At 41.0% G+C, this 26,020-nt stretch overlaps 1 protein-coding gene across 1 annotated transcript in view; it reads right to left on the minus strand.

Moving 5' to 3' along the window:
* Positions 1–26,020, minus strand: part of LOC104157843 (protein unc-13 homolog B-like) — a gene marked incomplete at its 5' end in the record, with an annotated part of 186,843 nt that overhangs the window by 133,216 nt on the left and 27,607 nt on the right. Inside the window, 3 exons of the mRNA XM_009695336.1 lie at positions 14,455–14,473; positions 14,804–15,026; positions 21,406–21,441. Coding sequence (XP_009693638.1) covers positions 14,455–14,473; positions 14,804–15,026; positions 21,406–21,441 — 278 coding nt within the window. The remainder of the gene's footprint in view (positions 1–14,454; positions 14,474–14,803; positions 15,027–21,405; positions 21,442–26,020) is intronic.

The raw sequence follows: 26,020 nt of genomic DNA on the forward strand, positions 1-26,020 counted from the left end.
TACTATTGCCAACAGGACTATGAGAGAATAAGAAAGTCCATCAGAAAAAACAGTGACAGAGAAACACAAAGCAATCTGCACATCTAACAAACTCAGTAGGGCAGTAATTATTACTGAAAAGACATGTTATGAGGTCATATTTAACTATTATGCCCCCTGAACTACATCTAGACTTCTGAACCTCAAAACTTTGGTAGGTAGTAGAAATACTTCATACACAGCCTACCAGTATATATATCACATATGCCAACAGTCTTTCTTGCACCAACTGACTACTATTTCACCTCACATCAGCTAGAAACTGCCAGTGAAGATATTCTAATAACAAGACAGGAACAAGACTGGAAACATAGCAATTCAGAGTGGAAGTGTTTGTCTTCTGCAGCTTCACTGCAGCTAAGGTCTTTACCACGAGCATTTAAGCTGACTATTGTTAAGAAGTACAGTTAAAGTCAACTTTATTTTTATACATATTATACATTTATGACAAAATACATTGCAGTCAAGATTAAGGTTGTCAAGACTGTCAACTTAAAACCTTTTACAAAAGTAGAGCAATTATTCAAAGGGAAGCCACATGTCTCACTCCAACAGAGCTTTTTCAAGAACTTAATTCATATTAAAAATGAGGGGCTTGATCTCTGCGATTCAAGACACCACTTCCAGGACTGAATTCCTGGAATCCTCACACCAAATGTAGTGGATGGAAATTTCTCATGCAGTCAGGAAAACTATGGCCAAGAATTAAGCAGCACTTGCGTTTCTCTCACTTGCACACTTAAGAGAATTTGAAGCCAGATAGGAAATTTTGGGGACTGCAGTGTTGCAAATGTATGATCAGAGGCACAAGCTTCACTTACATCAGGCAGAGATACAAGTTTAGCGAGTCTCTGTTTTGATTTTTGAGGTCAATTGCAATTTAACACATGCACAGGACTCAATACAGACTTATGAAATACTGACACCTTCCTTTAGTGGCTTTCCTAACTGCATGAAATAACCTTTGCGCAGATTTTAGGAAGAGGAAGCATTAGAATGCCTTCACTGATATGTCTGAAGATGTTTTAAAATCTTCAATAATTGAAATGAAACTAATTAGTAATATAATGCATCAGCAGTAAGTTACATTTCTCTCTAAAATCAAAAGCCTTTACCTTGCATTTTGACAACAAAATGCTCGTTTCTTCCAGTACCTTCTACTTTCTGCTACTTTTTTCTTAGCAAATACAACATAATTGCCACTAAACAAGAAAGCGAAGTGAATTGTATGCAGCAGGATTAACACACAAAGAATACAACTTCTGAAAGGCTACTGAAATTAGTACTAGAAGCACCTCATTCAGCGCGACATAGTATAAGAATGTAAGAAATCCAATTACACTCACAGAAAGAGAAAGTCGAAAAAGGTGAGAAAACACTCTAAGGGCTTGTGTATAACTAGTGACCGCAGTTTGTCACATCCTCTGTGACAGCTATCAGTAATACTACAAACACATGACAACAGACACGGGATGAGACTGAGCTACAAACATCAGACACCAAGGCCAATATCTACTGCTGCAGTATTGCATTATAAATGGTCAAAAGCTTAAAACCATTTATTATGCCTCATTTGTAACTAGCCTTTTCTCATTCAGTTGTTCCACGCTATTCAGATCTGCAGCCTGCGTGCTAGGATGAAGAATTGCTCCATCAGGAGCAGAACCAAGCTCAGTTTCCTTCAGTTCAGGCTGGCCTGGTGCATGCTCTTCTGCCTGATCCTCCTTCTGCAGTTCATTTGAAATCACATTCTGCTGATCTTCTGACTCTTTATCAAACTTCTCTCCCAGCTCTTTGTTGGATGTATCATCAACAGTGCTTGCACCAGATGGTTCTTCAGAAAGTTCATTGTCTACAGTGTCAGGCTGCTTTGAAGACAAGCTTACTTCTATATTTGCATCAGTCAGTTGCTCTGAGACTGCAGATTTTGAGTTTTCATCTGAACTGACTGTTCCTAACACCTTGTCATCTGGTTTTGACAAAGCCTGTGGTGGTACATGTGGATCCCTTTTGGCAGAGGTCTCCCTGTTGTCTTTTTGCCAGGGAAAGGAGAAGTCTAGCTTTTTCCCAAATACTGGTCCTTGGGCACTCTCTGGCTTACTCACCTTTTCTTCGCTACCTCCTTCAAACAGAGTCGAAGAAAGTTTCTTAAAGCTGGACATGAGGCCCTGATCTGCCCCCGCTTTATTAACAGAAGGTGGCTGCTGAGAGAAGAATGACCCAAATGGCTTTCCACTATCAGCAGATGACATAAAGCTGAATTTTGGCAAACTGGGGATGTTTGGTATTTCAAAGACCATTTTACTACTGTTTGCATCTGGACGAATGTTATTAGATTTAGCCTGTTTCTTCAAGTCACATTTGGAAGCAATCCCTTCTGCAGGCAGCTCATCAATTGTTAAATGTTTCTCCTGTTTAGTAGTTTGCTGTTCTACCTCACTTGTCTTCTCTTCATTCAGCTGGACCAGATGAACACAGGGCTCATCAGCTGGAGCTGTGGGTTCTCTACTATTACTACTGATCATGTCCTGCTGATCAATACCAGCATTGGTCTGATCCCCTGTAACAGCAGGCTCTGATTCAAGTGTAGCACTCTCAGCGAGCTGGGAAAGGTTTGTGTCTGCTCCATTAGTTGCGGCTTCCATTTCCAGTTCAAGTCCATCAGAAGAGCCAGTCTGAAGGATGTCAATGGCTGCCTTGTCTGTAGGAGCAGCTTGTTTCTCTCTTACATGTGAAGACCCCACATCTAGTTGGCATGCATTTACATCAGGCTGGTCAGTGGCCTCAGCCTGCACTGTATCAACTGCATTCCTGAAATCAGACTGCCATGGCTTAATATCTACCATCTCAGAAGGTTGTGCCACATTATCCAACTGCAGAACCTCGAGGGCTTGATTTTTACTAGAAACTGCTGTTTCTGGAGTGATCCTCACAGCTTCCTCTTTACAGGTTTCCAAGTTCCTCTTTTCCTCAGTTTCTGTTTTCATAAGAGACTCTTCTGTGGAGTTCTCTTCTACTGAAACAGGTAACATATCTTCCTTCAGAGAGCTCGTGACATCTCTTTTAGACTCTTTGGCTGCAGCTGTAGTTTCTGTCTCCCTAGAGTCTTTTGCTGGAACAGACCCAGTGACATCTTCCACACTACTGCTTTGAGGTTCAGGGGTGGGTTTTGGAGGCATTTCTTTTGGAGATTCTTTTGGACTTTTGAAGATGCCAAAGAGATCATTTGTGAAAGCTGGTGCTGGGCCACTTGGCAGGGATGAGAAACCAAAGAAAGAGGAGCTTTTCTTCTGCGCAGTAGGAGGTGGAGTAGCTTGAGGTTGGGAAAAGAAAGCAGACAATGTTTTAGGCGGTTTCATTTTTGTCATGAAACTTGAAAACATTTCAACTGAAGAATCTAGTACCGATTTATCACTCTCAGATTCCTTGGGTCTGTTTTGCAAATTAGATGCCTCTGGCATTTTAGAAGGAGAGTATAGCTCTTGTGCTTGTTGCAAACTGTCACCAAGGGTTTGTTCAGGTAATTTACGTTCTGGCAACTCATGCTGTACACATACTTCTTCAGAGACTGCTTCATTTTTTATGTCATTCATAATATTTAAGTCATTTAGAATCTGGGAATTTGTTCTATTATCTAAGGCCATGCTATAATCTTTCTTTTCAGAAGCTTGTTCTTTTGAAGAATAAGGCTCTTCTTTACCAATAGGTAACACAATACTGTCCATTTTCCCTGTGATACCCAAAGCATCTTCTTCTGCCCCTAAGGAAATAGCCTGTTGGCCCTGAGAACCCTCCTGCACACTGGGAGTCTGAAGGCAAGGACCAGAAGCAGCCGAATTGGTTACCGCAGCATCGTTGGTCTGTGGAAGCTTCTCTAAGTCACTCTCCTCAGCCACCTCAGCAACACTTTCTACATTTTTCACTGCCAGGGTTTCTGACTTATCTTCTGAGATAGTGAGGTTATTAGACATTTGTTTGCCAGTCACTGCTGCAATAATATCATCAACTTCTTTTTTATTGTCTGCATCTTGTTGCCTGGCAGAACTGCTAATTTTCACACCAGAGTCAGTGGAAATATTTTGCTTCACATATGGCTTAGAGTTCACTAGTTTAGCTGGTTTTGTATTTTGCTCCTGTCCTGGAGCAGTTTGTGGCTTTTCATCCAAAAAGGATGTCAAATTGAAGAAGCTAAAGCTAGTACTTCTTTGAGGTATGCTCTTCTCAGCAGCTGGACCGCTGGAGAAGAAGGAGGGCAGATGAAACAGCCCCTCTGTTTCTTGCTGCTTCCCACTAGCAGGAGCAGCAGCAGGTGCTGAAGGCTTTGCTTCATCCGATCCAGTGAAGAAAGAGAATATGCTCCTACTGGCTGGCTGCGACTTCGAAGCAGTGATATCAGAAAAGCTGAATGGCAAACTGAAACCCGACTCTTTAGGTGTCTGATCTGGCTTTGGTTTTGCTTGATTAGCTGTGCCTCCTAAATGATTTTTTCCTTGTTGCTTTGGTGTAACCATGGGTACGCTGCCTTGCTGTGCAGCTGACTGACTCAGTTGGCTTATTTTGGCACCTACACCTATTGGTTTCTGTGAAGCATCTCCAGGAGGCACTTTTTTCCTCTCAGGAGGCTCCACCTCAGCTTTTCTGCTTTGTTGTTCCATTCGTACCCCAGGGCTAGGAGAGACCTGCCCATCTATGCCTTCTGTTCTCATCCCTTCCTTAGGGGTGGAGGACAGACATGGCATACTGGCACTCTGAAGACCCGCAGACTTCTCAGTTTGTTGTCTCAACTCAGCCACAGTTCTACTATTGGTTTTTGGCAGAGTTGTAGTACTTGAGGTTGGTTGAGAAGACACAGCCTCTACTTTGAAGAGATCTCCAAGGGATCCAAATAATGATGAGATGGTGGAGGTTTCCTTCTGTTCTGGCTGTATCACCTTTTCTGGTTTATCACTTTGACTTTTCTCCAAATCAGGCGATGGCTGCGGTGCTCTGCTTACTTGCGTTTTAAAAAAATCAAAAAACCCAGAAGCTTGGGGTTTGTTTGCAGTTGAGCTTGTAGGAGAATCTTCTCCAAGACTGAACAATTTCAGAGCACTTTTAAATAATGTCTCCTCAGGCTCAGTGTCTAGGTGGCTCTGATTTGGTTTTGACTGACTAGGTTCATGAATATGTGCATGCCCTTCAAGATGCCTGGAAGCTGGTGTTCCTTTAACAGGTCTCTTGTCTCGTATGGATCCGCCATCTGGAGCAGTGTGGCTCAGCTGAGAAGGAGATGTTGTTACTCCTGTTTTTTTAACACGGATGTTTTCATCCTGCTTTAATTCTGGCTTTTCATTTCGAGCAGCCTCCAAATTAAGTTCTGATGAAGTGTTTCTTCTCAATTCTGGTGTAATAGGAAACTTCTGCCCTGCTCGTGCCTCATCGAATTTTCTATTTGGTGCCAGTGATAAAACATCATTTTTATTTTCAGACTGTGTGTCTGTTCTCTTCAAGGCAGAAGCTTCTGATGTCTCAGAGTCAGGACCTGAAGACTTTCCAATTAGTCCACCCAAAGCAGAAAATAAAGAGCTAACTTTGTTCACCGGTGTTTTCTTATCTTCCTCAGTCTTTTTTGTTTCTGTTACTCTTTCAGTAGATGCCACAGTTTCTTCAGCTTTAGGAGTAGACTGAAACAGATGGAAACCAAAGAATCCTGATGACCCAGTCCCAGTAGTTGTCATGGGGACAGCCTTATCTGCTTCCTTGGTGTGGACTTCCTTACTCAGCGATTTATCGAAAGCCGCTCTAGAATGTGTTCTGAGATCAAGAGTTAGCGGAGGCTCCTCTGAATAATTCAGGATTTCCTTCTCAGGTCTAAAATCTACTTTGAGTTTTTGAAGTTTATAACCTGAGAAGTCTAACGGTTGCTCTCTCTGATAATAAATAGACTCTTCAAACATTTGTGAAAATGTCTCCAAATTCATGTTCATTAGCTGATCGCTCCTCTGCAAAGCTACTGACAAATCCAGGGGTTTATTTGTTGTATAATCATCTAAAGCCTCTTCTTCAGCAAACCAAAACAGCTCATCTTCACAGCCAAGAGGGACTTTAAAACCACAAACAGCAATTGTGTTGTCTTCTAGCATAGCTTTTGGAATGGCATCCATCTGAAAATTATAATCCCAGCAGTCTGGGTAGGGATATGTCTCAGGAGCACATACAAAGACATACTGTCCAGTGGGATCAGTGAGCAGCGAATACACATACTGGCTATCACTGTACATGTAGTATCCGCAATCACCATCTTCTGATGGCCACCATATACCCTGCTCAAGCATCATTAGCCACTCCTGATACTCCTGGCTATAGGATGAGTACATAAAGCTCTCATCCATACTTAAAGTCTCTTGGTCAATTAGAGTCCACATAGTTCCATCACAGCCAGAGGAGCAGCTTAAATCCATGGGCAACTCTCCTGAGTAACTGCCATCTCTTTCAAATGGTGGAAAGTTGCTATAACTTTCATTGAGAGAATTAGCAGTCCATGCATCATTTTCTTCTGAACAAACATCTTGAAACATTAACTGGTCAAATGACTCATATGACATCACACTTAAATCTAAACTCTGTCCATCAAAATTGGCATTAGTCTGCCAATCCATCACATTTGCATTTCCATCCTTTTTACAGAGATTCATTACCGCATCTTTTTCAGGCCAGTCGAAGAACTGAGGGGGCAAAATGGAGTTCTGGTTTAACACATAGTAAACTGGTACTGCTATTTCATGAGTGTCAGCCAGTTCACCCACTTCATATTCCCATTCAAAGCTTGAATGGCTTCTTGTTTCCTGATAGGCTGAGTATTGCTCCGTAAGATTACAGCTTTTATTAGTCAAATTGAGAAATTCATTTGATTCTTTGTTTAAAAGAGCTGGCAAAACTCTAGATTCTGCATCCTGATGAGAGATATGCCTACTATTTACATGCTTTCCAGATAAGTCCTGTACCTTATCTTGAAGATTTAGAGCATCAGGGAACACAGGATGACTGCAGTGGGGAACATGGGACTCAGCTGTTTTATTTACTCTTTCGCTAGACAGGTGTTCAGTAGTTCCAGAAGATTCCATTGCTTTCACATTATCCAGTTTCTCCTTTGGTTTGAGCAGGAGATTCTTTAAGAAGCTCGAAGCTTCCTGCTTTTCTCCAGTTCTGCTTTGAGTGTCAGAAGCCATTCCTGAGTTGCTGGGTTTTGTCTCTGAGCTAGAATCCTCACCTCTATCAAAAAGCTTCATGAAGCCTAGAGAGTTTGTTTTCACCTTCTCTTCCTTACATTCAGATAAGCTTTCACTTGAAGCAAATTTAAATAGGCCAGAAAATAATCCAGGAGAAGTGCTTTTCTGGCCATTACTCTCACTTTTAGCAGTCAAGTCTTGATTATTGGCTGTGTTTTCATTGGAAGAAATGCGAAGAAACCCAGAAAGAAAACCTGGTGTGTGCTGCTTCTGCATATCATCTGCACTTGCAGCTTCTGGCTCTCTGGCTGAAGAGGCAGGTTCACCTGAGCTGTCATATAAGTCTAGTGCCTTTACTTCTTCAGTCGCCAGTCCTCCTTTTACATTTCTAGGTTCTTCCTGAGTACTCTTAGTTCTCTGCTGCTCCGCTGCAGCCTTCAAGGTAGCAGAGGCACTCTCCTGGTGTTTTTTCCTATTTACTTGGTCGCCAGATAGGTTTTCTTTCTTCATGTTTTTTGTTTGTACAAGTTCCTCCTTACGGTCTGATAAATTTGGAACTGAGTTAGATTTTAATGAAATGGCATTTTCTGAATTACTCATTCTGTCTTCAAGCAAAGAAATGCCACTAGAACTCCGATGACTTCTTTGGTCCTGAGAAGGTGCTAGATTTTCTGCAGAAGAAAATTTAAATAGTGAAGGAATAAAGCCTCCTTTCTCATTCTTACGTTCTTGCTTTTCTGAAAAACCCAACCCACTGAAAAAAGGAAGTTTCCCAGTGAAAGGAAACAAGCGTTCTTCATTTGATGAACTATTTTGTCGTATATCCTCCTCAGACTTATGGCCTTTAAAATGCCCAGATGTACTTTCTTTCTGCCCTTGTTCAGCAGAAGGAAGTAACAATTGACTAAAAGACTTTTTGAGTGGACTGAAAAAGCTTTCAGATCCTGTACCCTGATCTTGAGGCTGTGAATTAAGTTCCACATTACCTCTGTTTTGCTTGTTTCCCCATTCATGACCTGTAGCATGCTGATCCCCTAAACAATTCGTTGGAGGCTGCTTCCTCACAGTGGGCGCACTATCTTTCACAGTGGCATCTGGCTGATTTGTAACATGATGCAAATCTGACTGCTTCTGCAGCACATCCTGCTGCTTGGGAGCCAAGAGACCATCAAAATTGGCTTTCAGACTGAAGGAACTGACTGAGTTTGTGAGCCTGCCAAAGACTGAAGACACAGAAGTGCTATTTGCGTTTACCTCTGCCTCGCTTCTACTCTCACTTGTCTGTATCTCTGGAACAATGCTGATGGTCCTGGCTGCCGTCTGTCCAGATTGTTTCTCGCTTCTGTTTGCCTTATCAGCTTTCACAGCATGGCTGTCCTCCTTGCTGTGCTTCTCTTTTATGACTTCTTGTTTTGGTACTTCCTTCTCAGAGAAGATCTTTAAAGGACTAAACATGCCTAGAACAGAATTCATAACTGAATTCCGCTGGCTGCCAGCAGCAGTTCCTTGTGATTGCTGGAGATGATCCGGTGCAGAGGTTTTACTGTCCATCTCAGTGGTTTCTGGCTTGTTCGAATTTATGTTCTGGGCACTTTTATCACCACTCACCTGGGATGGTAGCAAAGAGTGAATGGAGAACTTGGTGTCAGCTTTATTATCTGCTGTCACTCCAGAAGATGAACTCTCGCTTTTGAACTTACTAGAAAATATGTTCAAGATTCCACTTTCTGATGAGTTTCTGGTTTCTGTCTTCTCTGGAGTAGAAGAAACGAGCTTTTCAACAGAGGCTGTGAGCTGCTTTGTGCTTGACCCCACCTTTTCAGTGAAAGAGCTGAACATGGAATTCACTGTATTTTTCACATCTGACAAGTCTGGGAGAGATTCAGATTTGCCCTTGGGATTCTGCTCTGCAGCAGGATGTTTGGTCTGTTCAGACTTCCTACCTTCTACTGAATTATCAGCATTATCCTGCTTCAGTGACACGCTCTCTACATTTTTTCTGGTCTCTGGCAATGCACCAAATTTGCTGATTTCTTCTTCCTTTTCAGCCAAGTATTCTGAAACTGATTCTACCAGACACTGAAGTTCATCCATTGTGTCTATGTACTCCTCACTGGGTTCTTCAACAGGAGACAGTGTTAAGTCTTGCATAGGATGACCATGCTTGCTCCCTTTAGTCTTGTGTTTTTTATCACAGCTAGCCTTTACTTGGGAGCCCAAATTCGCAGGGTAATTAACAGTGAAATTTCTTAAATGGTTGATGTCAGAATCACACCACGTTTGCGAAAGCGTAGCCAGTTCCTCCATTTCATCGTCTGAAACAGGTGAGTACTGGAACTCATCAGAAGCACTGCTGTCAAACTCCTCAAGGACATCCACAGGTACAAAAGTGTTATCTGGCACCCCTATGAGTTTCATGTCTTCACTGTTACTGAAGTGAAGTGAGTCACCATAGTTCACTCTCTGCTTGTTGGGCAACTTGCCACTTTTAACCATTAAGCCATTTTTGTATGGACGCAGGATAGAATAAGCAGGCAACCGTTCCTTACTTTCAGAGCTACTGGTATATTTTCCAGTTCTATCATACACTGGGAAACCATCCTTAGGTTCAGAACTAGTTGCCACTCCATTGAAATAAACCATTTTCTCCCCAGGAAACTGTAGACCTTCATTACTTTGCAGGTTGATTTGTTCACTCTCTTCAAAATTGTATCGCGGCTTCTTTTTCCTTCTCCTATCTATTGTATCGTATTCCTGAGGATACCTAGGGACAGCTACAGACCCTGACTCCACACACACATTTTGGCAGCACTTTGATCTTTCACAGTGATTGAAATTTTCTCTTTTTGAGAGAGTTTGCATCTTTTTTATCTTTGTTTCCTGCCAACTTCTATTTTTATGACTCTTCTCTAAGAATTCCTCTATTAGCAGTTTTCCTAGCTCTTCATAGTTACTCTCCTGTTCTTCTTCTCCATCTTCAGAGTTAAATGGAATGATCCTGACTCTTTCATTTCTAGCTAGAGATCCTTGTCTAAGATAAGAAATAAAGGAGGTGGGAGGGAAAGGAAGAGAGGCAGCAAAAAAAAAAAATAGGAAGGGGAAAATAACAGTTTTTTTAAAAGCTCTAGAAAGGACAGAAGAAACAGTAATGAAAAAACATGCATTCAATAAACGAAAATTAAAATCAGAAACATCCAGAGATAACAAAACTGAAAACTTGCCAATCTCCCACCATTATATCTCAATCAAATAGTCAAAAAAAGCAGCATGGGTTATAATATTCTACCAGTTACAGTTGCACAAAACTTAGAAATGCCTGTTTGAAGGAGAACAGCTTTTTGTGATCAAGTGAGGGCACACAGCCTTGGCTGTACCAGTACTCTGCTGTTACTTTTTTAGGCATGCTGAAAAAAAGTCACTTATTACAGCAACAGGACTACTTTGAGATACAGTGCCCACACACACCATTCCACTATGCTATGCATGCATTTCGGTCACTCTAGGCTGCAGATTTTGCTTTAGCAGTATTCATAAAGCACACAGGCACTTTGTTTCTCCCAAGGGTGGCTACAAAGCTGAGACTGCGTGCAAAGACTCGGGAGTTATTGGACTCCACGGAAGATGGGACATGGAACAAAACGCAAACTGCACACACCAGCAATACGAGGAGTTCCAGCTACCCCACCACTCCTCTTTGCTGGGAGGGCTCTCACTGCAGCTGATGCCCTCAGGGAGCTCCTACCAACACAAAATGAAGATCCTCAGAGCTGTTACTAGATCAGAAGGCAAAACAAAACATTGGCGATGGCTATTAGCCCATCATAAGCCTCCAATGCTTTTCAGGATCTCTACTTCCCATTTATAATGCATCTAAACAGATCCAGCAATCTATACTTGTCCATTGTGGGAGAACAGATTAAAGCAGCTAGTGTTATGCTATCAAAAACTCTAAAGGTTCCTAGAAACCCAAGTAAATGATCCTTGGGATTTGGGAATTAATTCCTAGCACTTGATCAGAAGGATTTTATCAATTGTTCAACAACCCAAAGGCTAGTAGCAAGAAAGCTTCCTCTTTATATAAATCTCACAGGAGAGTTCCTGACAGCCTATGTAAAAATAAACAGGTAGAAAGTGGATGTAAAAAAATAAAAATGCTCATCTGAAAGATGCACTGCAGCTTTGTGTCACATCATTCCTTTTTGAGAACTAAAGAGCATGAGGGCACGCATGTCCTGATCCCACAAGAGCAGGGCAAGAGAAGGCAAAGGGCAAAGGGCACATGGGCTTTTTGTATGGATACTGCTAATACAAGAATCTTCACCCTGAGAGTTGCCTGGGGCAGCCCAATATAGGGTACTGATGCAATAGCCCTGAAAGATAAACAGGCCATTGCATTTTCAGCTACTGCTGGTTTAGTGCTTCTTTTCCACCAGTATTAGCTAAATTACGCTAACTGCAAAGATACTCGTTACTTTAAATGAGCCCTTTGCACACAGTTTAGAACACTTACTACACTTCTTGCCTGCAATTTTAAGCTGGTAATTGAAATAGTTTTCTTTAAAAAAGCTAATGAAATTTAAAAGACTCCCAGGGCCACCATAGTTACTGGATCAAGCCCTTCCAAATTTCAGCTGAAAGCAATGGGAGCTACATGAGTGCCTGAAGAGCCATTAGCTGTAAATGCTGAACCAATAATTGACTAATTTAGGCATGAAAGAAATTACTTTTCTTTCTAATTTAGCTCCTCCCCTCCACAAGTGTTTCCCCTGCTATTGTACAAAGCATTCCTTTTACTAGAAATAGAGCAATGACAAGAAGTCCAACACCTGAGAGGAGACAAAGATGACATCAGCCCAGCACTGAACTACCACAGATCTGAAACAGAGCCAAGGCAAACAGCAAAGATCAGCTGAAATTTATCACAAGACCACTTCACAGCAGCAACAGCAAGGAGACAGGCACACAGGCTGCAAAGAGGTCAACCCACCTATCACACAGATCTAGAGAGCGCCTGCTCTCTAGTGAGCACTGGCGGCTTGTCATTTGACTAGACTCACATGTGGACTCTAGGTCAGTTCGGCCACTCATAGTGGAATCTATGCTATCGTATCGCCTTGGAAGTAAACAGAGCAAGAGCAGGGAGACATGGAGGACACATAGTTACACAAAATGAACATTGCAAAGAAAAGTTAGTCCTTAAAAAAAAGAAAAAATTGAGGGGAAAAGGTCTGCTATTCTGAAGCCAAACTGGCTGTTGGCAGCAAGACACACTCCAAGGACAAGTAAGAGTAATGCTTGTTGAGCCTTAGGAGAGGGGGGAATAAAATATATGTACTTCTATCAAAGGAACACAATCACATCTAACAGCTGATAAAGAGGATCAGAATTTTTCCAGTCAAACTCAAATGTTGTAAGAAAAAAAAAAAACAGGTGTTAGTACATGTAGTTTCAACTGAAGCATTTTAGCATAGACAAACTTTCTGCCCAATTCAAGACAGGTTCTAGCAGAACGTTGCCTGGTTCCTCTGGATCTGTCCAGAACTGCCTCCTACAAGCTGTGATTTCCTCAGCAATCACCAACTGCAGCCTGCCAGGAAGACTGGGGTGGCTGCATGGTCCAGGGCACTTAGAGCTGCTAGGAGCAAAAGTCAAACGGCATTTGGTTTTGCAATACTGAGCTACAACTGTGTTTTGAAAATACTTAAGATCTACCCATGTGCTTCTTCCCAGCCAGCTCTCATTAGAAATACCTTTCTGGTAAGAAAGGGAATCCCACATAACTTCCTTGGAAAGCTTATTTAAATTTTCTAAGCTGTAAGATTAAATATGTAGCAAAAAGTCTTGCTGGGCATGTGGAAAATGTACATGGGAACAGGAATGCTCAGAGACAATCAATCACCATCTAGGACACGCCTTCCTGGAGTGAAAGTAATTCTAGACCAGATCATAGTTTTTAAGTAAACTTTATCAATCCAGATCTTTTCATATCAATACCTTCAGGAAATCAGGAAAAAAAACCAAACACCCCCCTATTCCATCTTGGTATTCTTTGACAATTCAAACCAGAAGTACTTCTTTGGAAGGTCTTACAAATACATTTATCCATTAGATATAGTTAAAAGTTGACACACCCCCTGCCTCCAAACAAGGTGACCCATGAAAGTTTACTTGTGTCATCAACACCACCAAGAAGTCATGTAACTGCAAAAACACGCAGCCACCATTGGCTTCCCCAGGCTGGGAGACCAATACCACTGTTCAGCTTGGCTCTTCCATAAAGAAAAAGCTTTAGCTCATCTTCCCAGATCCTCAGTAAGATCTTGAGCAATTTTACCATTTGAAATCAGCAGTACAGAATAGCATGGGAAAGGGAATAACTTGCTTATATAAGATATTTAATGGAGTAGGAAAAGAGCACTAAGCATGACATGTCACACTGCAGTAAATGCATTTTGTTGGCACATTTGCCTCTGATGCTTGAAATCTCAGTAACAACATTATATGTTACCACTAGACTTCAACATCTACCATTAAAGACCATAAGGCAAAAAGAGTAAAATTTAGCTTCAGTCATGCACCCATGAGGACAACTGAATTCAGGTTCAGGCTTCAGGAATCAGGAATATTCTTACCAAGGGGGATAAGGTAGAACAAATCAGTTATGATGCATGTAAAATCCTGCACCTCTAACTGTGATAGTGTTTAAGCAACTGCCTCTTCCTTCCACACCAAAGGCAGAAGCAGCTGCATGGCCTGTTCTACACACTTACCAAGCAAACCAGCACTGTCCAAGTTCTTCTGCTTTCCCCTTACACCTAACTCATCCTTTATTTTGAACAGTGGTTTTTGTAAAGTTTCTACAGCTCCCAGCACAATCAGCTCCAGTTCACAGTCATTGATCCTGGTAAGTTGATGCTGTAATGCTTAATACTTAAAGAAGGTAAAAGTAGTTGTGAAACTACTGATTTATGGTTAAAAAGCTAATTTAGAGCAAGTAAACTATCTTTCATACAGCTCAAAGGACACCAAAAGAGAGAACACACTATTCAACAGTGCTACATGATAACAGACAAAAAACCAAAACCAAGTAAATGGTTACAGACTTTCTTCTTGATTATTCTGTTTTGTCAGAGCTAACAGAAGAACAGGAGCTAACCTGGAACAGAAAATAAATCTGCCCCAAGAAAGAAACTCCTAATAGGAAAACTCTGCTTGATTGTGTTTCACTGGCTTAGGAGGCACACCAGAACAACCAATTATCCAGTGCTCTGGCCTTCAAAAGGTAAGGTGAAAGTACAACCAAGCATAAATGACCTCAGAGTTAAGCATATCTTTAAAAGGTAATTCACTGAACTGCCAGATCTGGTGTAACACACAGCCTTACAGGTTTTTCCTGCTTCACAGCAGAGTCTCAGTGTTACCAAAACATGTAACACCTTCCTATGAGAAGCCTTTCAGAGACCTTGAGCTGCCCTCCTCTGCTAGCATGGCACCTTCAGGGTCTGCTATGGAAAAATCAATGGGAAAAGAAGAGCTACCCAGAAAACAGCACCCACCTGATGGTCACGTGCTCCCGATAATCCAAATCATAATTTTGTAGGGAGTCAGCACAGGATTCCCGCAAGACCCCTTGCTGCTGCAGGCGTGATGGTACAGTGAACTGGTGCACAGAGGCATTGGGCTGCGCAGTCGTGTGGTATGGAGGAGGAATGCTGTTACTTGTCTCACTGCGATAGTCACTATCTCGATCATCCACTGCACTGTCAGCATCTTCAAAGGCTAAGAAACAAAAGCAGTTAAGGGCACAGCTCTCTCAAGTTGCCTTGCTGGGATAGTGACTCCAATTTAGTTTTTAAAGAATTACAAAAACCACTGTTTCTGCTGTGTATGTACCTCCACCTGATAGGTGGTTATAACCTCCAGTTCCCCCAAGTATGTACCAAGGAATTCCATTGATTGCCTCCATACCCTCTCCTTTCCCACTTCCTATCATATGAGTTTATTTCTCTTCAGTCATTCCTAATAAGCAGATTAAGACATTTTTATTTAAAGCAAACAAACACACCCTATCATCCAAAATTTCAGGTTCTTCACTGCTGCCAAAATGAACATTTAGATGTTGGGAAAAAAAAAAAACACAAACAAACCCAAAACATTCGTTTATGGAAAGGAGCTCTTTCCTGGAAACTTTTCAGCCATCAAGCTGTAATACTACCTCTTTTTCTCAGCATTTTTTTTTTTTTTTTTTTTTTTTTTAGTAAAAGTATTCGTTTAAGTTACAAGAAACTAATGAAAAGCAGTCAGTAGGAAAATAAGAACTGGGAGAGCAGCTCTGCTTATGAACAATTAAGACTACTTCTTATAGGGGAAAATTGCTACATTTAACTCACACAGGTACATTAGCTTAAGTTCAGCAGTCAACACTAATAATAACACCCGCAAAGGAAAAAAGCTCCTTTCCAGTGAGTCCCTCTCCCTGCATAAACACTTCTGCTTGCTAACTCTTCTGAAAAAGAGAACATAGTGTTATAGTGAGGAAGGGTATCAAAAATACAATATTGGTGTACGGCTGTGTTTGGCTGTGCAGAATGCAAGGTTATCTTTGCAAGCTTAAGTGAAATACATGCATCGTAAGGGAGTGGAGTGCACCACTAACATGCTTGAAACAAAGGAAAATAAGGATTGTCCATTATTCACTCTCCCCGCCATCAAAAGCCTGTCTAACAAGGACAATCAAATTAAAGTCCACTCTGGTTAAGTTATTCAATGGTATGTGTCCTACACAGCCATTCACCATAAGGCTGAACAATAAAGTGAAAGTGCTGTTTTCATGCCAGATCCTTAAAAAAACCTGGAAATTAATTGCTGAAATTCCAAGCAGATCCCTGATCTGCTTGGTATGCAGCATTAGGGAACAGCTTTTTATTCCACTGGTACTTCCCACACCTCCAATTCAATTTCCATTTTTTTAATCAAGGTAAAATTTCTTCTTAGTGATCTTTTCAGTGCCTTCCCAACTCAGTAAGATTATATCAGTGCCCTAAAGTGGATGCAAGGGTAGAAAACAACTCCAGTAGAAAATATGTCTGCAAAATACAAACCACTTGGAAAAAGCCCTCCTCCACTCTTCAAAGTACAATCAATTCAATCTGCTCGTCCACATCAAAAATGGAGTTAAGCCTCCTGCTTTTTAGTAGTTTAAATACTGCAGAGTTCTTGTCAGTCTCCAGTCAATCAAAGAGAAATTAATAGTAATTATATACTACTTTATTCAGCTTTATTAGAAGCACAATGTCCACCAATTTTATTCCAGTCCACTGCTTAGGAGAAACACTCAAGATGTGCTCCACAAAAATGATTTGACATGCCAAAGTGCCAAACCCCTCTGAGGAGCACCATATTTCCAGTCTGTGGAACATGGGCTGATCTATTTGTAGATCACAAGGCACACACCATCCTCAGAAGGATGATGAGCTATTACTCAGCTGAGCAATGTCATTGCTGAACACTCGAGCCATTACCATCTAATGCACAATAATTACTTTTATTGGGACAGAAACACGGTTTCAAAGAGCTTTCTAATGCCTCACTTTGCCACTCAACTAATTTCTTCTTCCCATCAGATGTAACTTTCATTTAAGGTAAAGCACAAATAACTCTGGAATGATGCAAAGTTCTTCCAGCTGTGGCTGCATAATCATTGTAAGCATTTGTAGGGGCTTAAGGCAGCCCAACTGAGTTACAGGTTGGGGATCTGGTAAAACACACCAGAGCAACGCCTTGAGGGATAAATGATTTACCTCACCACAACAGTACAATAACAAAGATAAATCCGTAATACAATTATCTGGGTCAAAAAAATAGTGAATCCAGTAACTCAGTAATACTGGGCTAAACTTAATATCAAGGTGTGCAAAGACTTACACAATTATGGTTATCATGAAGCAGGACACAGCTTCTCCAGGTCAGCAACTCTGCCCAGGAGACGGGCTCAGAGATTTCCAAATTCCCTAATCAGACTGTTGCAGAAGCACTATCCGGATTTGTTAACCAGTCATCGTATCTCACCTCTGCAGTATCAAATGATGATTTCCCATATGAACCACAGTATCTCTAAGCAACATCTAAAAATAGCTGATTAGCTTAAATGTTAACCAAACATTTACACCATATATGTTTATAAAACGTGGTATCAGAATTTCTCTCAGTTCTTACTGGTGTTTAGCATGAGGAAGTCTCTTAGAGGTCATGACACAAAATGCCTCCCCGATGACAAGTTTAAAGGACTCAAGGCTCCAGCTGCCAAAACGTCAATGAGGCAGGAACACGCTGTTTCTCTGACGTACGTGCCATGCACCTACAGCATGCATAGATGTTAACACCAGGCAGAAATCCTCAACTGACTCATAAATAAGAGCCAACTCCAGAAACTCTTAATCATGCTGAATTGCACCTACCCTATGAGCAATATCACTTTATTTAACAGAAGTGTTCAAAAATTAAGACATTGCTCAGGGTGATTAAAAGCACCAAATCCTGGTCCATATGTGGCTTATAGCACACATTACCTTTGCAATGAAGTATGCTGTGAAATATCTGCATATTGTGATCCCATTCATGAACATATCTGACACTTAAATTTTACTTAAGCAAGAGACTGACAAGAACTTGCAGAAACAGCTTTGGGGACGCAGCATCCCTTCAAAAGAAGGGGTCAGGCACTACAGCCCATGTTTCAGCAAAATATCCCTCACAACACACATGGTGTGATAAATTCAACCACAATCTTCTTCAAACGAATGATACACCAAGTTTTCCATAAGGACAGTTGCAGCTTAGGCTCAGTCTCTGAAGATAGGTTAATTAATAACAAGATACATAACAATAAACAAAAAGTCAGTAATTGTTTTATCCCAGTTTGAGAAATATCACATATACCAAAGAACTCTCAAGAGATTAAAATTGTTTCTTTGTTGCATACATCACTGCATAGAGAACGGGGGGTAAGGTTGAAGGGGCAGCACAGAAGCATGCTGTTCGTGTTTAACAATTGAATATTCATGCATATAGGCAGCATAATAAGAAAACCCACCGGACAGTCACATTACACAGAAGGATTTTACAAAGTGTGGGGGAAAAAAAAAAAAATAAATCAAGAAAGGAGATAGCTTCTCTGAAACAAACCTCCTTCTGGAAATCCTGTTATTCCTCCCCACTCCAGCCTCCAGAAGTTATTACACAGCCGCTGCTGGGCAGAACACATACAGCTTTTGATATACTGACCTCAAAACCACTTTGCACAATCCTGTCATGCCAGCTCTGCTAGTCACATTTAACTTCTGACAACTTTCTTTACATCAAGCTTCAGGACAGGAAGGAAAGCTAACAGCAAAATTATTACAGGTGACTGGATGAATCCACTTTCAGAAGTGTTTTGGTTGTTCTAAGATCCCAATGCACAGCAGGAGCTCATCTCAAAAGGTTGCGTTCAGTTGAAATTGTGTCTTGCTTTTCTAGCAGTGATGTGTCATCAGCCACTGGGAGCTGGGGTCCAGTCCCTAAGCTTAGTGATCCTGCACAAACTTGAGCAAAATCTTGGACAAAAGCAGTAAGTGCAGCACACTCAGGAAGAAGGAGGTTCACGTAAGGTTCTGTATCCCAAAATCCCCACTACTTCTCCAAAATAAGGTACAGAGTTTTTCACAGCTTTTGTCTGTTTTTTCTAATGGCAGAAGAAAGTGTACTAACCGAAGGAATGACTTCCAGTCCAAGTCCAGAAGAGACCTCTGCCAGCTCCACACCAGAGCCTTTGCAAATCTTCCCCACCCTTCATCCATTTAAATCGCTTTTCACAATAGCTGCCAACAATTTCTTTCCTTAAGTCTCAGACTCCAATACTCCATTGTCTATTGAACCATCAGTTACCTCTGACATGCACACTTTCTGATATCTGATAATTAAAATGCAGAGATGTTTAAAGAGGACTGTTGAAGTAACAAGGAGGGAAAAAAAAAATCTCAAAAGGACACAACGGCATTTTTTTGAGGCTCTTCTATAGCTCTCGATGCTAAAAACTCAAGATCTTTTGCGCAATGATTTAAGTGCAACTTCGGAAGTCATTAGTCCATCCTATCGCCCTCACCACTTAAAAATACATTAGAAATTTGCATAATTTTAAGAAAGCAAGTTAGCAATATTCAGTCTTCAGTTTGAGAGCTTTCATAACCCTGTTTTTCCTGCTTGAAAATACTTTCTGCTGCCAAAACACTCAACAGTCAAGAACCAGACTGACAGTCTGAAGTGCAAAGACTGCCGTGAACATCTACTGTACTACTTTAAGTCTTTCCCTTTCCTAAAATGAAACCATGTCAACAGCACAAGATGTCCCTTTTCTAAAGCAGCCTCTGCCCAACTAGCAAGGCTCTGGGCTACAGCACTCTTCTGGCAGGAAGCTCTCACCAGGAAAATGTCTCTCAGCTACCAACATGCTGCTTCTGCTGCTTCCCTCTCAGTTGCCATTGTACGTTTACAATTAGAAGTCTATTTTTTCATTACATCGTCAAGACAAAGGAGTTCACCTGGAAATATCATCAGGATGTTAACATGATTTCAAAGAGGACAGCACAGGAAGGATGAAGTAGAAGGAGGACAGATGAAGAAGGTGGGAGAAGGGCAACGGGGGCAGGGCTTCATTAATGCAAGTACCTTTTAAAACAAAACTACCACACACCAACACTCCACATAAAGAGGAGAAACATCCTCTGCACAACCTTCCTAAATCTCCAACCAATCAATGCCTAAACACCCCATTTCCCTCCTAAACACCCCATTTCCCTCCCAAACATACTAAATTGGGGAATAAAAGAAATATATTTAGCATACTAATCTTTGTTTTAGTAGTATACAAAAGTTCAGTTAATTCTCAGTTATGCTATCACACCTCTGAGAATAACCCTAAACAACTGAGACATCCAACACTGACAGGATGAAGTCAGTCAACACTGTTGATGCACAAAGAACTTAGGGTTTGATCAAAGACAGGAGAACAAGGAGGACAAAACATGTTGTGGGAGGAGAAACTGGGAAGTCACTGGTGGAACACTTCTAAAATGCAGAAAAGATCCATGTGTGAAATGTACTGTAACATTAGCTGGACATTAGACTTAAGTTACTTGGCTGCAGTAAGAGTGTCCTCTCCAAATTCCATTATGTCAAAAATGGAAAAATATCAGGCAGAATTTCCTCCCTGCTGGCAGCAGTCACAGTGACCTTTCTTTGCAGGCTTCTCTCAGCAACACCCTTGCTCTTGGTTTTGACACCGCGAACAGAGACCTTTGTTTTAAGACTGATGGATCAATCTTTGCAGGTCCTACGGGCAGCAGAAACCACGCACTGTATCTTGAGCAGAAGCTTTGCCTATCAGAACTTGTAGGAATTCCAGAAAGTGAAGATGCTTCATGCACGTTTTCTGGAAGAATTAACAAAAGCCTTCAGGTCTCTGCAAAAGTTATCATACCAGCCTTTAGGTGCAGGCATCAGCTCTACAGATTACAGAGAGCTGAGTTTTACCTTTCCAAGGCTGGTTAAAGCAAAGCCCTACCACTTTTGCCATGATACTGTCTCACTGAGCTTGAACATGTCACAATGCCTATAACCCTTCTGTCACACTGGTGTGCACCAGCCATTTCTGCTTTGAGATTTGCTCCTACTTGTAGTATTTGGAATCTCTGTGATCACTGCCAGCATATATCTGCATCTTAGCAAAATAATCACTACAGATTCCCTTGTGATTTTTCAGTTACTCTAAACATTGATTTGGGCTTACATGTGTAATATGAAGACCAACACAAAACAAATATACAAGCAGAAAACCAGAATCACCTTTACAGGAGAAGAATAATAGTCCAATTCTGCCATCTTATCCTCAAATTCCAGCAGAAGGCACAAGCAACTTGTTTAAAACATGGCCCAAACAGAGCTAAAGAATGAAAAAATGAACAGCCAGCTATCCATGCAAATATGAAGATCCAGTGAAAGTACAAGAAAATACAGTGGAACAAATTTTCTATATGCATGAATATTTCCACTTTCCTCATACTAGAGCATGCTGCATCACTCTCGGATCAGAAAACTTGCAAGAAATCAAACTGTTACGTACTCAGCTGCTCTCCCCATCCGAAATAACTCCAGTTGCCTGCACGTAACACAAATGGCAGCAAAGAATAGGAATGGAAAAAGAAAGCTTAGAAAAAACAAACTACAAGCATACTTCTAATGTATTTAAAATGCCTTATAAATTGTAAGCTTGAAAATGTAAAAGATTTTTTTCTTTATAAATACAACATTAAATTTATTTTGGGGCTTACCCCTCACTGTCCAGTTTGTTTGTAAGACATTCTGAAGATTAAGATCACTATAAACTCTAGGAATTATTAAGCAATCATGCATTTATTAACACAAGTAGACAAAATACTTATCAACGCACTACTTAGCAAAAGCAGTTAAACAGTGTTATTTCCTAGTACACACGTTATCAGGATTACAGACAGAATGTCCCAGAAACCAGTCAACAGTAGTATCTGATTCTAGGCTAAACCATGCAAATCAGGTTGCAAAAGTTGCTTCATGTTTCCACTTCTGCCCCCTTTCCAGAACAAAGTTAACCCAGAGATGAAAGCATCATACCAGCAATAATAGAGTGAAAAACTATCTGTGTGCATGTAAACTAGCATTAAGTGAAGAGCACTTTCTTAGCTAGTAAAAAAGAGCTCTCACAGCATCCTAAGGATGCAAATAGTCAAAAGTTAATTCTACAACATTAAGCAAATCTCTCAATGTTAAAATTAAAAGTGACAACAAATTCATGCTAAAGCCAAACTGTAATTTGGTAAGATAGCCAAGTTATTACTTATCAATATCCATGTCATCATCCCAAGGTCATCCTCTGTATGATGGAGGCAACAAATGACTACACACAACCCTCAAAGCACCTTGGAAGCATACACACAACTTGCAACTCGAAGAAAAGCTTCAGAACAGCATTTCTAGAAGACGGTGTGTAAAAAATAAAAAGTGAAGTTTAAAGGAGCATTGATGCACACACCTGTAATGTAATATAATGATGCTGTAAGTCCAGCAGGCGATAAACAAATCTTTCACATGCAGGCAGAGAACAAGCAAGAGCATTCTCATCCATCCATCCTACCAGCCTCCTATCTAGTTACCAGCCAGGCACACATTTCCAGGAGGGACATAGCTCGGAGGATTCAACAAATCCTTCACCTGCCCTCATTAAGGAGACTCGCAAAGTTAGAATGGGCTACTTCTTTGTCCTAAAAAAATCACAAACAGACTAGTACTTGAATAGGCAATAACTGGTCCTGTTGAATGACTTGGCTTCCCAAGGGTTTAGTCCCTATGTACATGTACTACAGAGGGGCTCTGCTGTCATTTCAATTCTACAGGGAAAGAAAAGGTGGGCAGGAAAAAGAAAAACAGGCACAGATGTGCACTAGCCCAAAGGAAAAAAAAAAAAAAAAAAGGCAAATGAGGGTTTAACCCTCTCTCCCCATCTGGGAAAAATGGTACATCAGAGCTACAACCAGGTTGCTCCTTTTTCTTCAGACATAAAAGGTTTACAAAGCAATGCGGCTCCTCAGACACACCTCAGTACTTCAGGGTCCCCAGACTCTAGGCTCTCACACACACATAGTGCTTTGCACAAGCACAGTCATAGCTCAAGTTTAAGTGGCACTTCTATTATCTAGTAGAGCTTCAAAGGTAGGTCATTCCCTTCCAACTCCTACAGGAGTAGTTAGAGCAAAAAAAAACAAAACAGTAACACAGGTATGTTTGCTTTGGTCCTTAAATGAAGCAGTTCTGACCAAGCATGCTCATGGAACAAATTCACTAATTTTTTTTTTACCAGGCTGATTTAGAAAGAGCCACAAATTAAACTGGTACAATGCTGAAAACATGCAATTTCCATGGAGTATAAAAGGGTTATTCCTCTCCTGTCTACAGGAATAACAAATAAAAACTTTTTTCTTGCCTACAGAACTTAACAAGTGAGAAAAACTGAAGTCCATCAAATTAAGCACGAGCAGACCACAGTCTGAGACATGACAAATGCTGCTTCTCTGGTCCACAGCAGCAAGTGTGACAAGCTATCACTTGGACAATTCATCCAAGCCAGCCGTGCTGGCAAGATGAAGATGTACCCAGATGCATCAGAAGCCTGCCAGGATCCACCAGACATTGTTTACATGACACTGACCACAGGGCTATCATCTCAGGCTTGGGTTTTTACGACAACAGAAATCCATGGATTGCCATCAGCTTTGACAGAGGCCTGAGCGTTTTTCACGGGAAAAGGAGAGGAGAAAGAGGAACATGCAACCAAGCTGGCAAAGAAAACAGAAGAAAAACACATGCAGCAAAGAGAGATGAGAAGGGGAGACAACCAGAAGAAAGGGTATGGAAACAAGGGGCAGAGAGAGTAGGAGCATCAGAGAGGGACATGGGGAGAAGGCTGAAGAAAAAGAGCAAGAGGTTGACAGAACTCTGCACTGAGCTTTAATCTGCTGCAATAAATATTTCATGTTAAAGAGAAGACAATTTCCAACTAATGTGTAAGTCAAACAATAGCTTATGTGTATCTTATTCCTGAAAATCTCAAGCCGCTAACATATGGGACAGCAACCTCAGCACATCCTTCCATCAAAAGGTTCCTATCTCAGGTAAACAGTAATAGGCAAAGGAAACCAACATTCAGGCATTTGCAACCTGGATTAGTATTGAAGATCCAGAAAAACTGTGTGGTGGCACAACGTTACTGCACTCAGACTACCTGCTAGTTAAGCCAACATCATTATTCACAAATGAATGCACATGTAACATGCCAAAGCAACTGGGGAAGAAATATCAGAAAATACTATAAATATCCAAAACCAGCATGCACATCAGAAAAACTACAGAGGAAATGGAGCTCACCTGTCCTGTACCTTTTCCCAAAGATAAAACTCCCAGACTGACAGACTGCACAAACCTCGGCACAAACCACTATAATGTGCACAGAGGGAATAAGGGGCTCTTTGAGGGAAAACAGAAAGTCCAACCCCTGCAACCATCTCAGACTGCCCCTAGCCCTCGTTTCCTTGACAGCAAATGGTCTGATGGTTAGCACAGTACTACTCACAGTTTCAATCTGCAACAAGGAGAAGACCACCAACTGCTAAAAACAAGCCTCACAGATACCAGGTCTGTCCTTGGAGGAGACACATTACCACTTCCCATGGACAAAGAGTCCTCAAACTGACAGCGATACCCCTGAACCAGCCACTGACCTGTCTACCTTACTGCTACCAAGTTCCTTATGAACACCATGAAAACCTCACAAACTTTCAAAAGTAGATTAGAGACTATTATTTCCATGCCTAAGACAAACAGCAGCTGATGCCAAGCAGGCCACGGTGGGGAGAAGAGTAGCTGTCTTTAGACACCAGCTCCTTACCCTGCAAGTTTTCTCACATTGAGAAGTTGGGTCTTGGCTAACCAGGGCATGCTACAACTGGAGACTAACTGGAAAGCAATGCTGCAGGAGCAAATAGAAAGAGATGCAATAACAGAGAGTAAAGGATTTTCAGCCAGAATCTCAAAACTCCATTTTTGTTTGTTTTTACTAACACCCACTTCACTTCAGCATCTAACATTTTGGATAAAAGATGAATTTATTAAAGATTCAACACATATGCTGCTTCATTTAAGATTCAGGAGCTAACAGTATATATCTCGGTCCTTCAGCATAATTGCAGACGACCTGGGCTGACAGTCTTGAAATTTTGAAGGTTAATGAAAACAGAATTTCTTTTTAGCCTTTTCAAGTAGTTTTTCTGCTTCATAAAAATAATATGCATAACCTCAATTTGTTAAGAAAAAAATCCCTTCCAGATCACCTCTGGGAACAAATTTAAGACTGTACAAACTTTAATTGAAAACATCAAGAAGTCCACAGAGATAGAAAATGGAAAGTTGTAATTCTAAAAACATACAACAACAACATACATTAACACTGGAATAGATGATACAGACAAGTCAAACTAGTTACTTTGTGTACTCTTAAATACCAACAGCGTGTGTCTCAGTTATCACATTACTTTGTATTCATAAGTTTCAGTACTCAAAAAATGAGGTTTCATATAAACCTCCAATTAAGGACTAAGTGATGCCAGCAGCCTGGTGCCTTGGAAGCTACAACATTCTTGTCGTTAACACATTTAAGTTCCCACAGTTAGCTGAACATAACATATGCTCATTCTGTGTCCCAATTATGCAACTATTCCAAGGAGGAACTCCTCCTCCCCAACTTCACACTGTCAAGTCTGGATCAGCAGGGACACTGTAGAGAAACAGAATATTCCAAGTTTCTAATGCAGTCTAATTTGATTGTCTGCTTGCCATTTTGTTTCACGTCTGTTTACAAGTGTCTGAGAGTGGCTGGGACATACTACCCCCATCAGAATACTATCATTTACTGCTGTCCACTGCTTACAGTCATGCTGATGAATTATTTAATCCTCCTGTTATATCCCATGGAGCAAAGACGGAGAGCATCTAAACAAGTTTATAAAAGTAAACTGAGCTCAGGAAATGACATTATATTTGGTGCTGATGAAGTACAGTTTATAGAATACAAATAGAGCTGGGAAGGTCCTGGTCAGTTCTTTCTTCTACGTTTAATAAATCCCCTTTTCCCCTAGCTAAGACCCTCAACA

This window comes from Cariama cristata, unplaced genomic scaffold (genome assembly GCF_000690535.1).
Source record: "Cariama cristata isolate BGI_N322 unplaced genomic scaffold, ASM69053v1 scaffold32130, whole genome shotgun sequence".
Taxonomy (NCBI): Eukaryota; Metazoa; Chordata; class Aves; order Cariamiformes; family Cariamidae; genus Cariama; species Cariama cristata.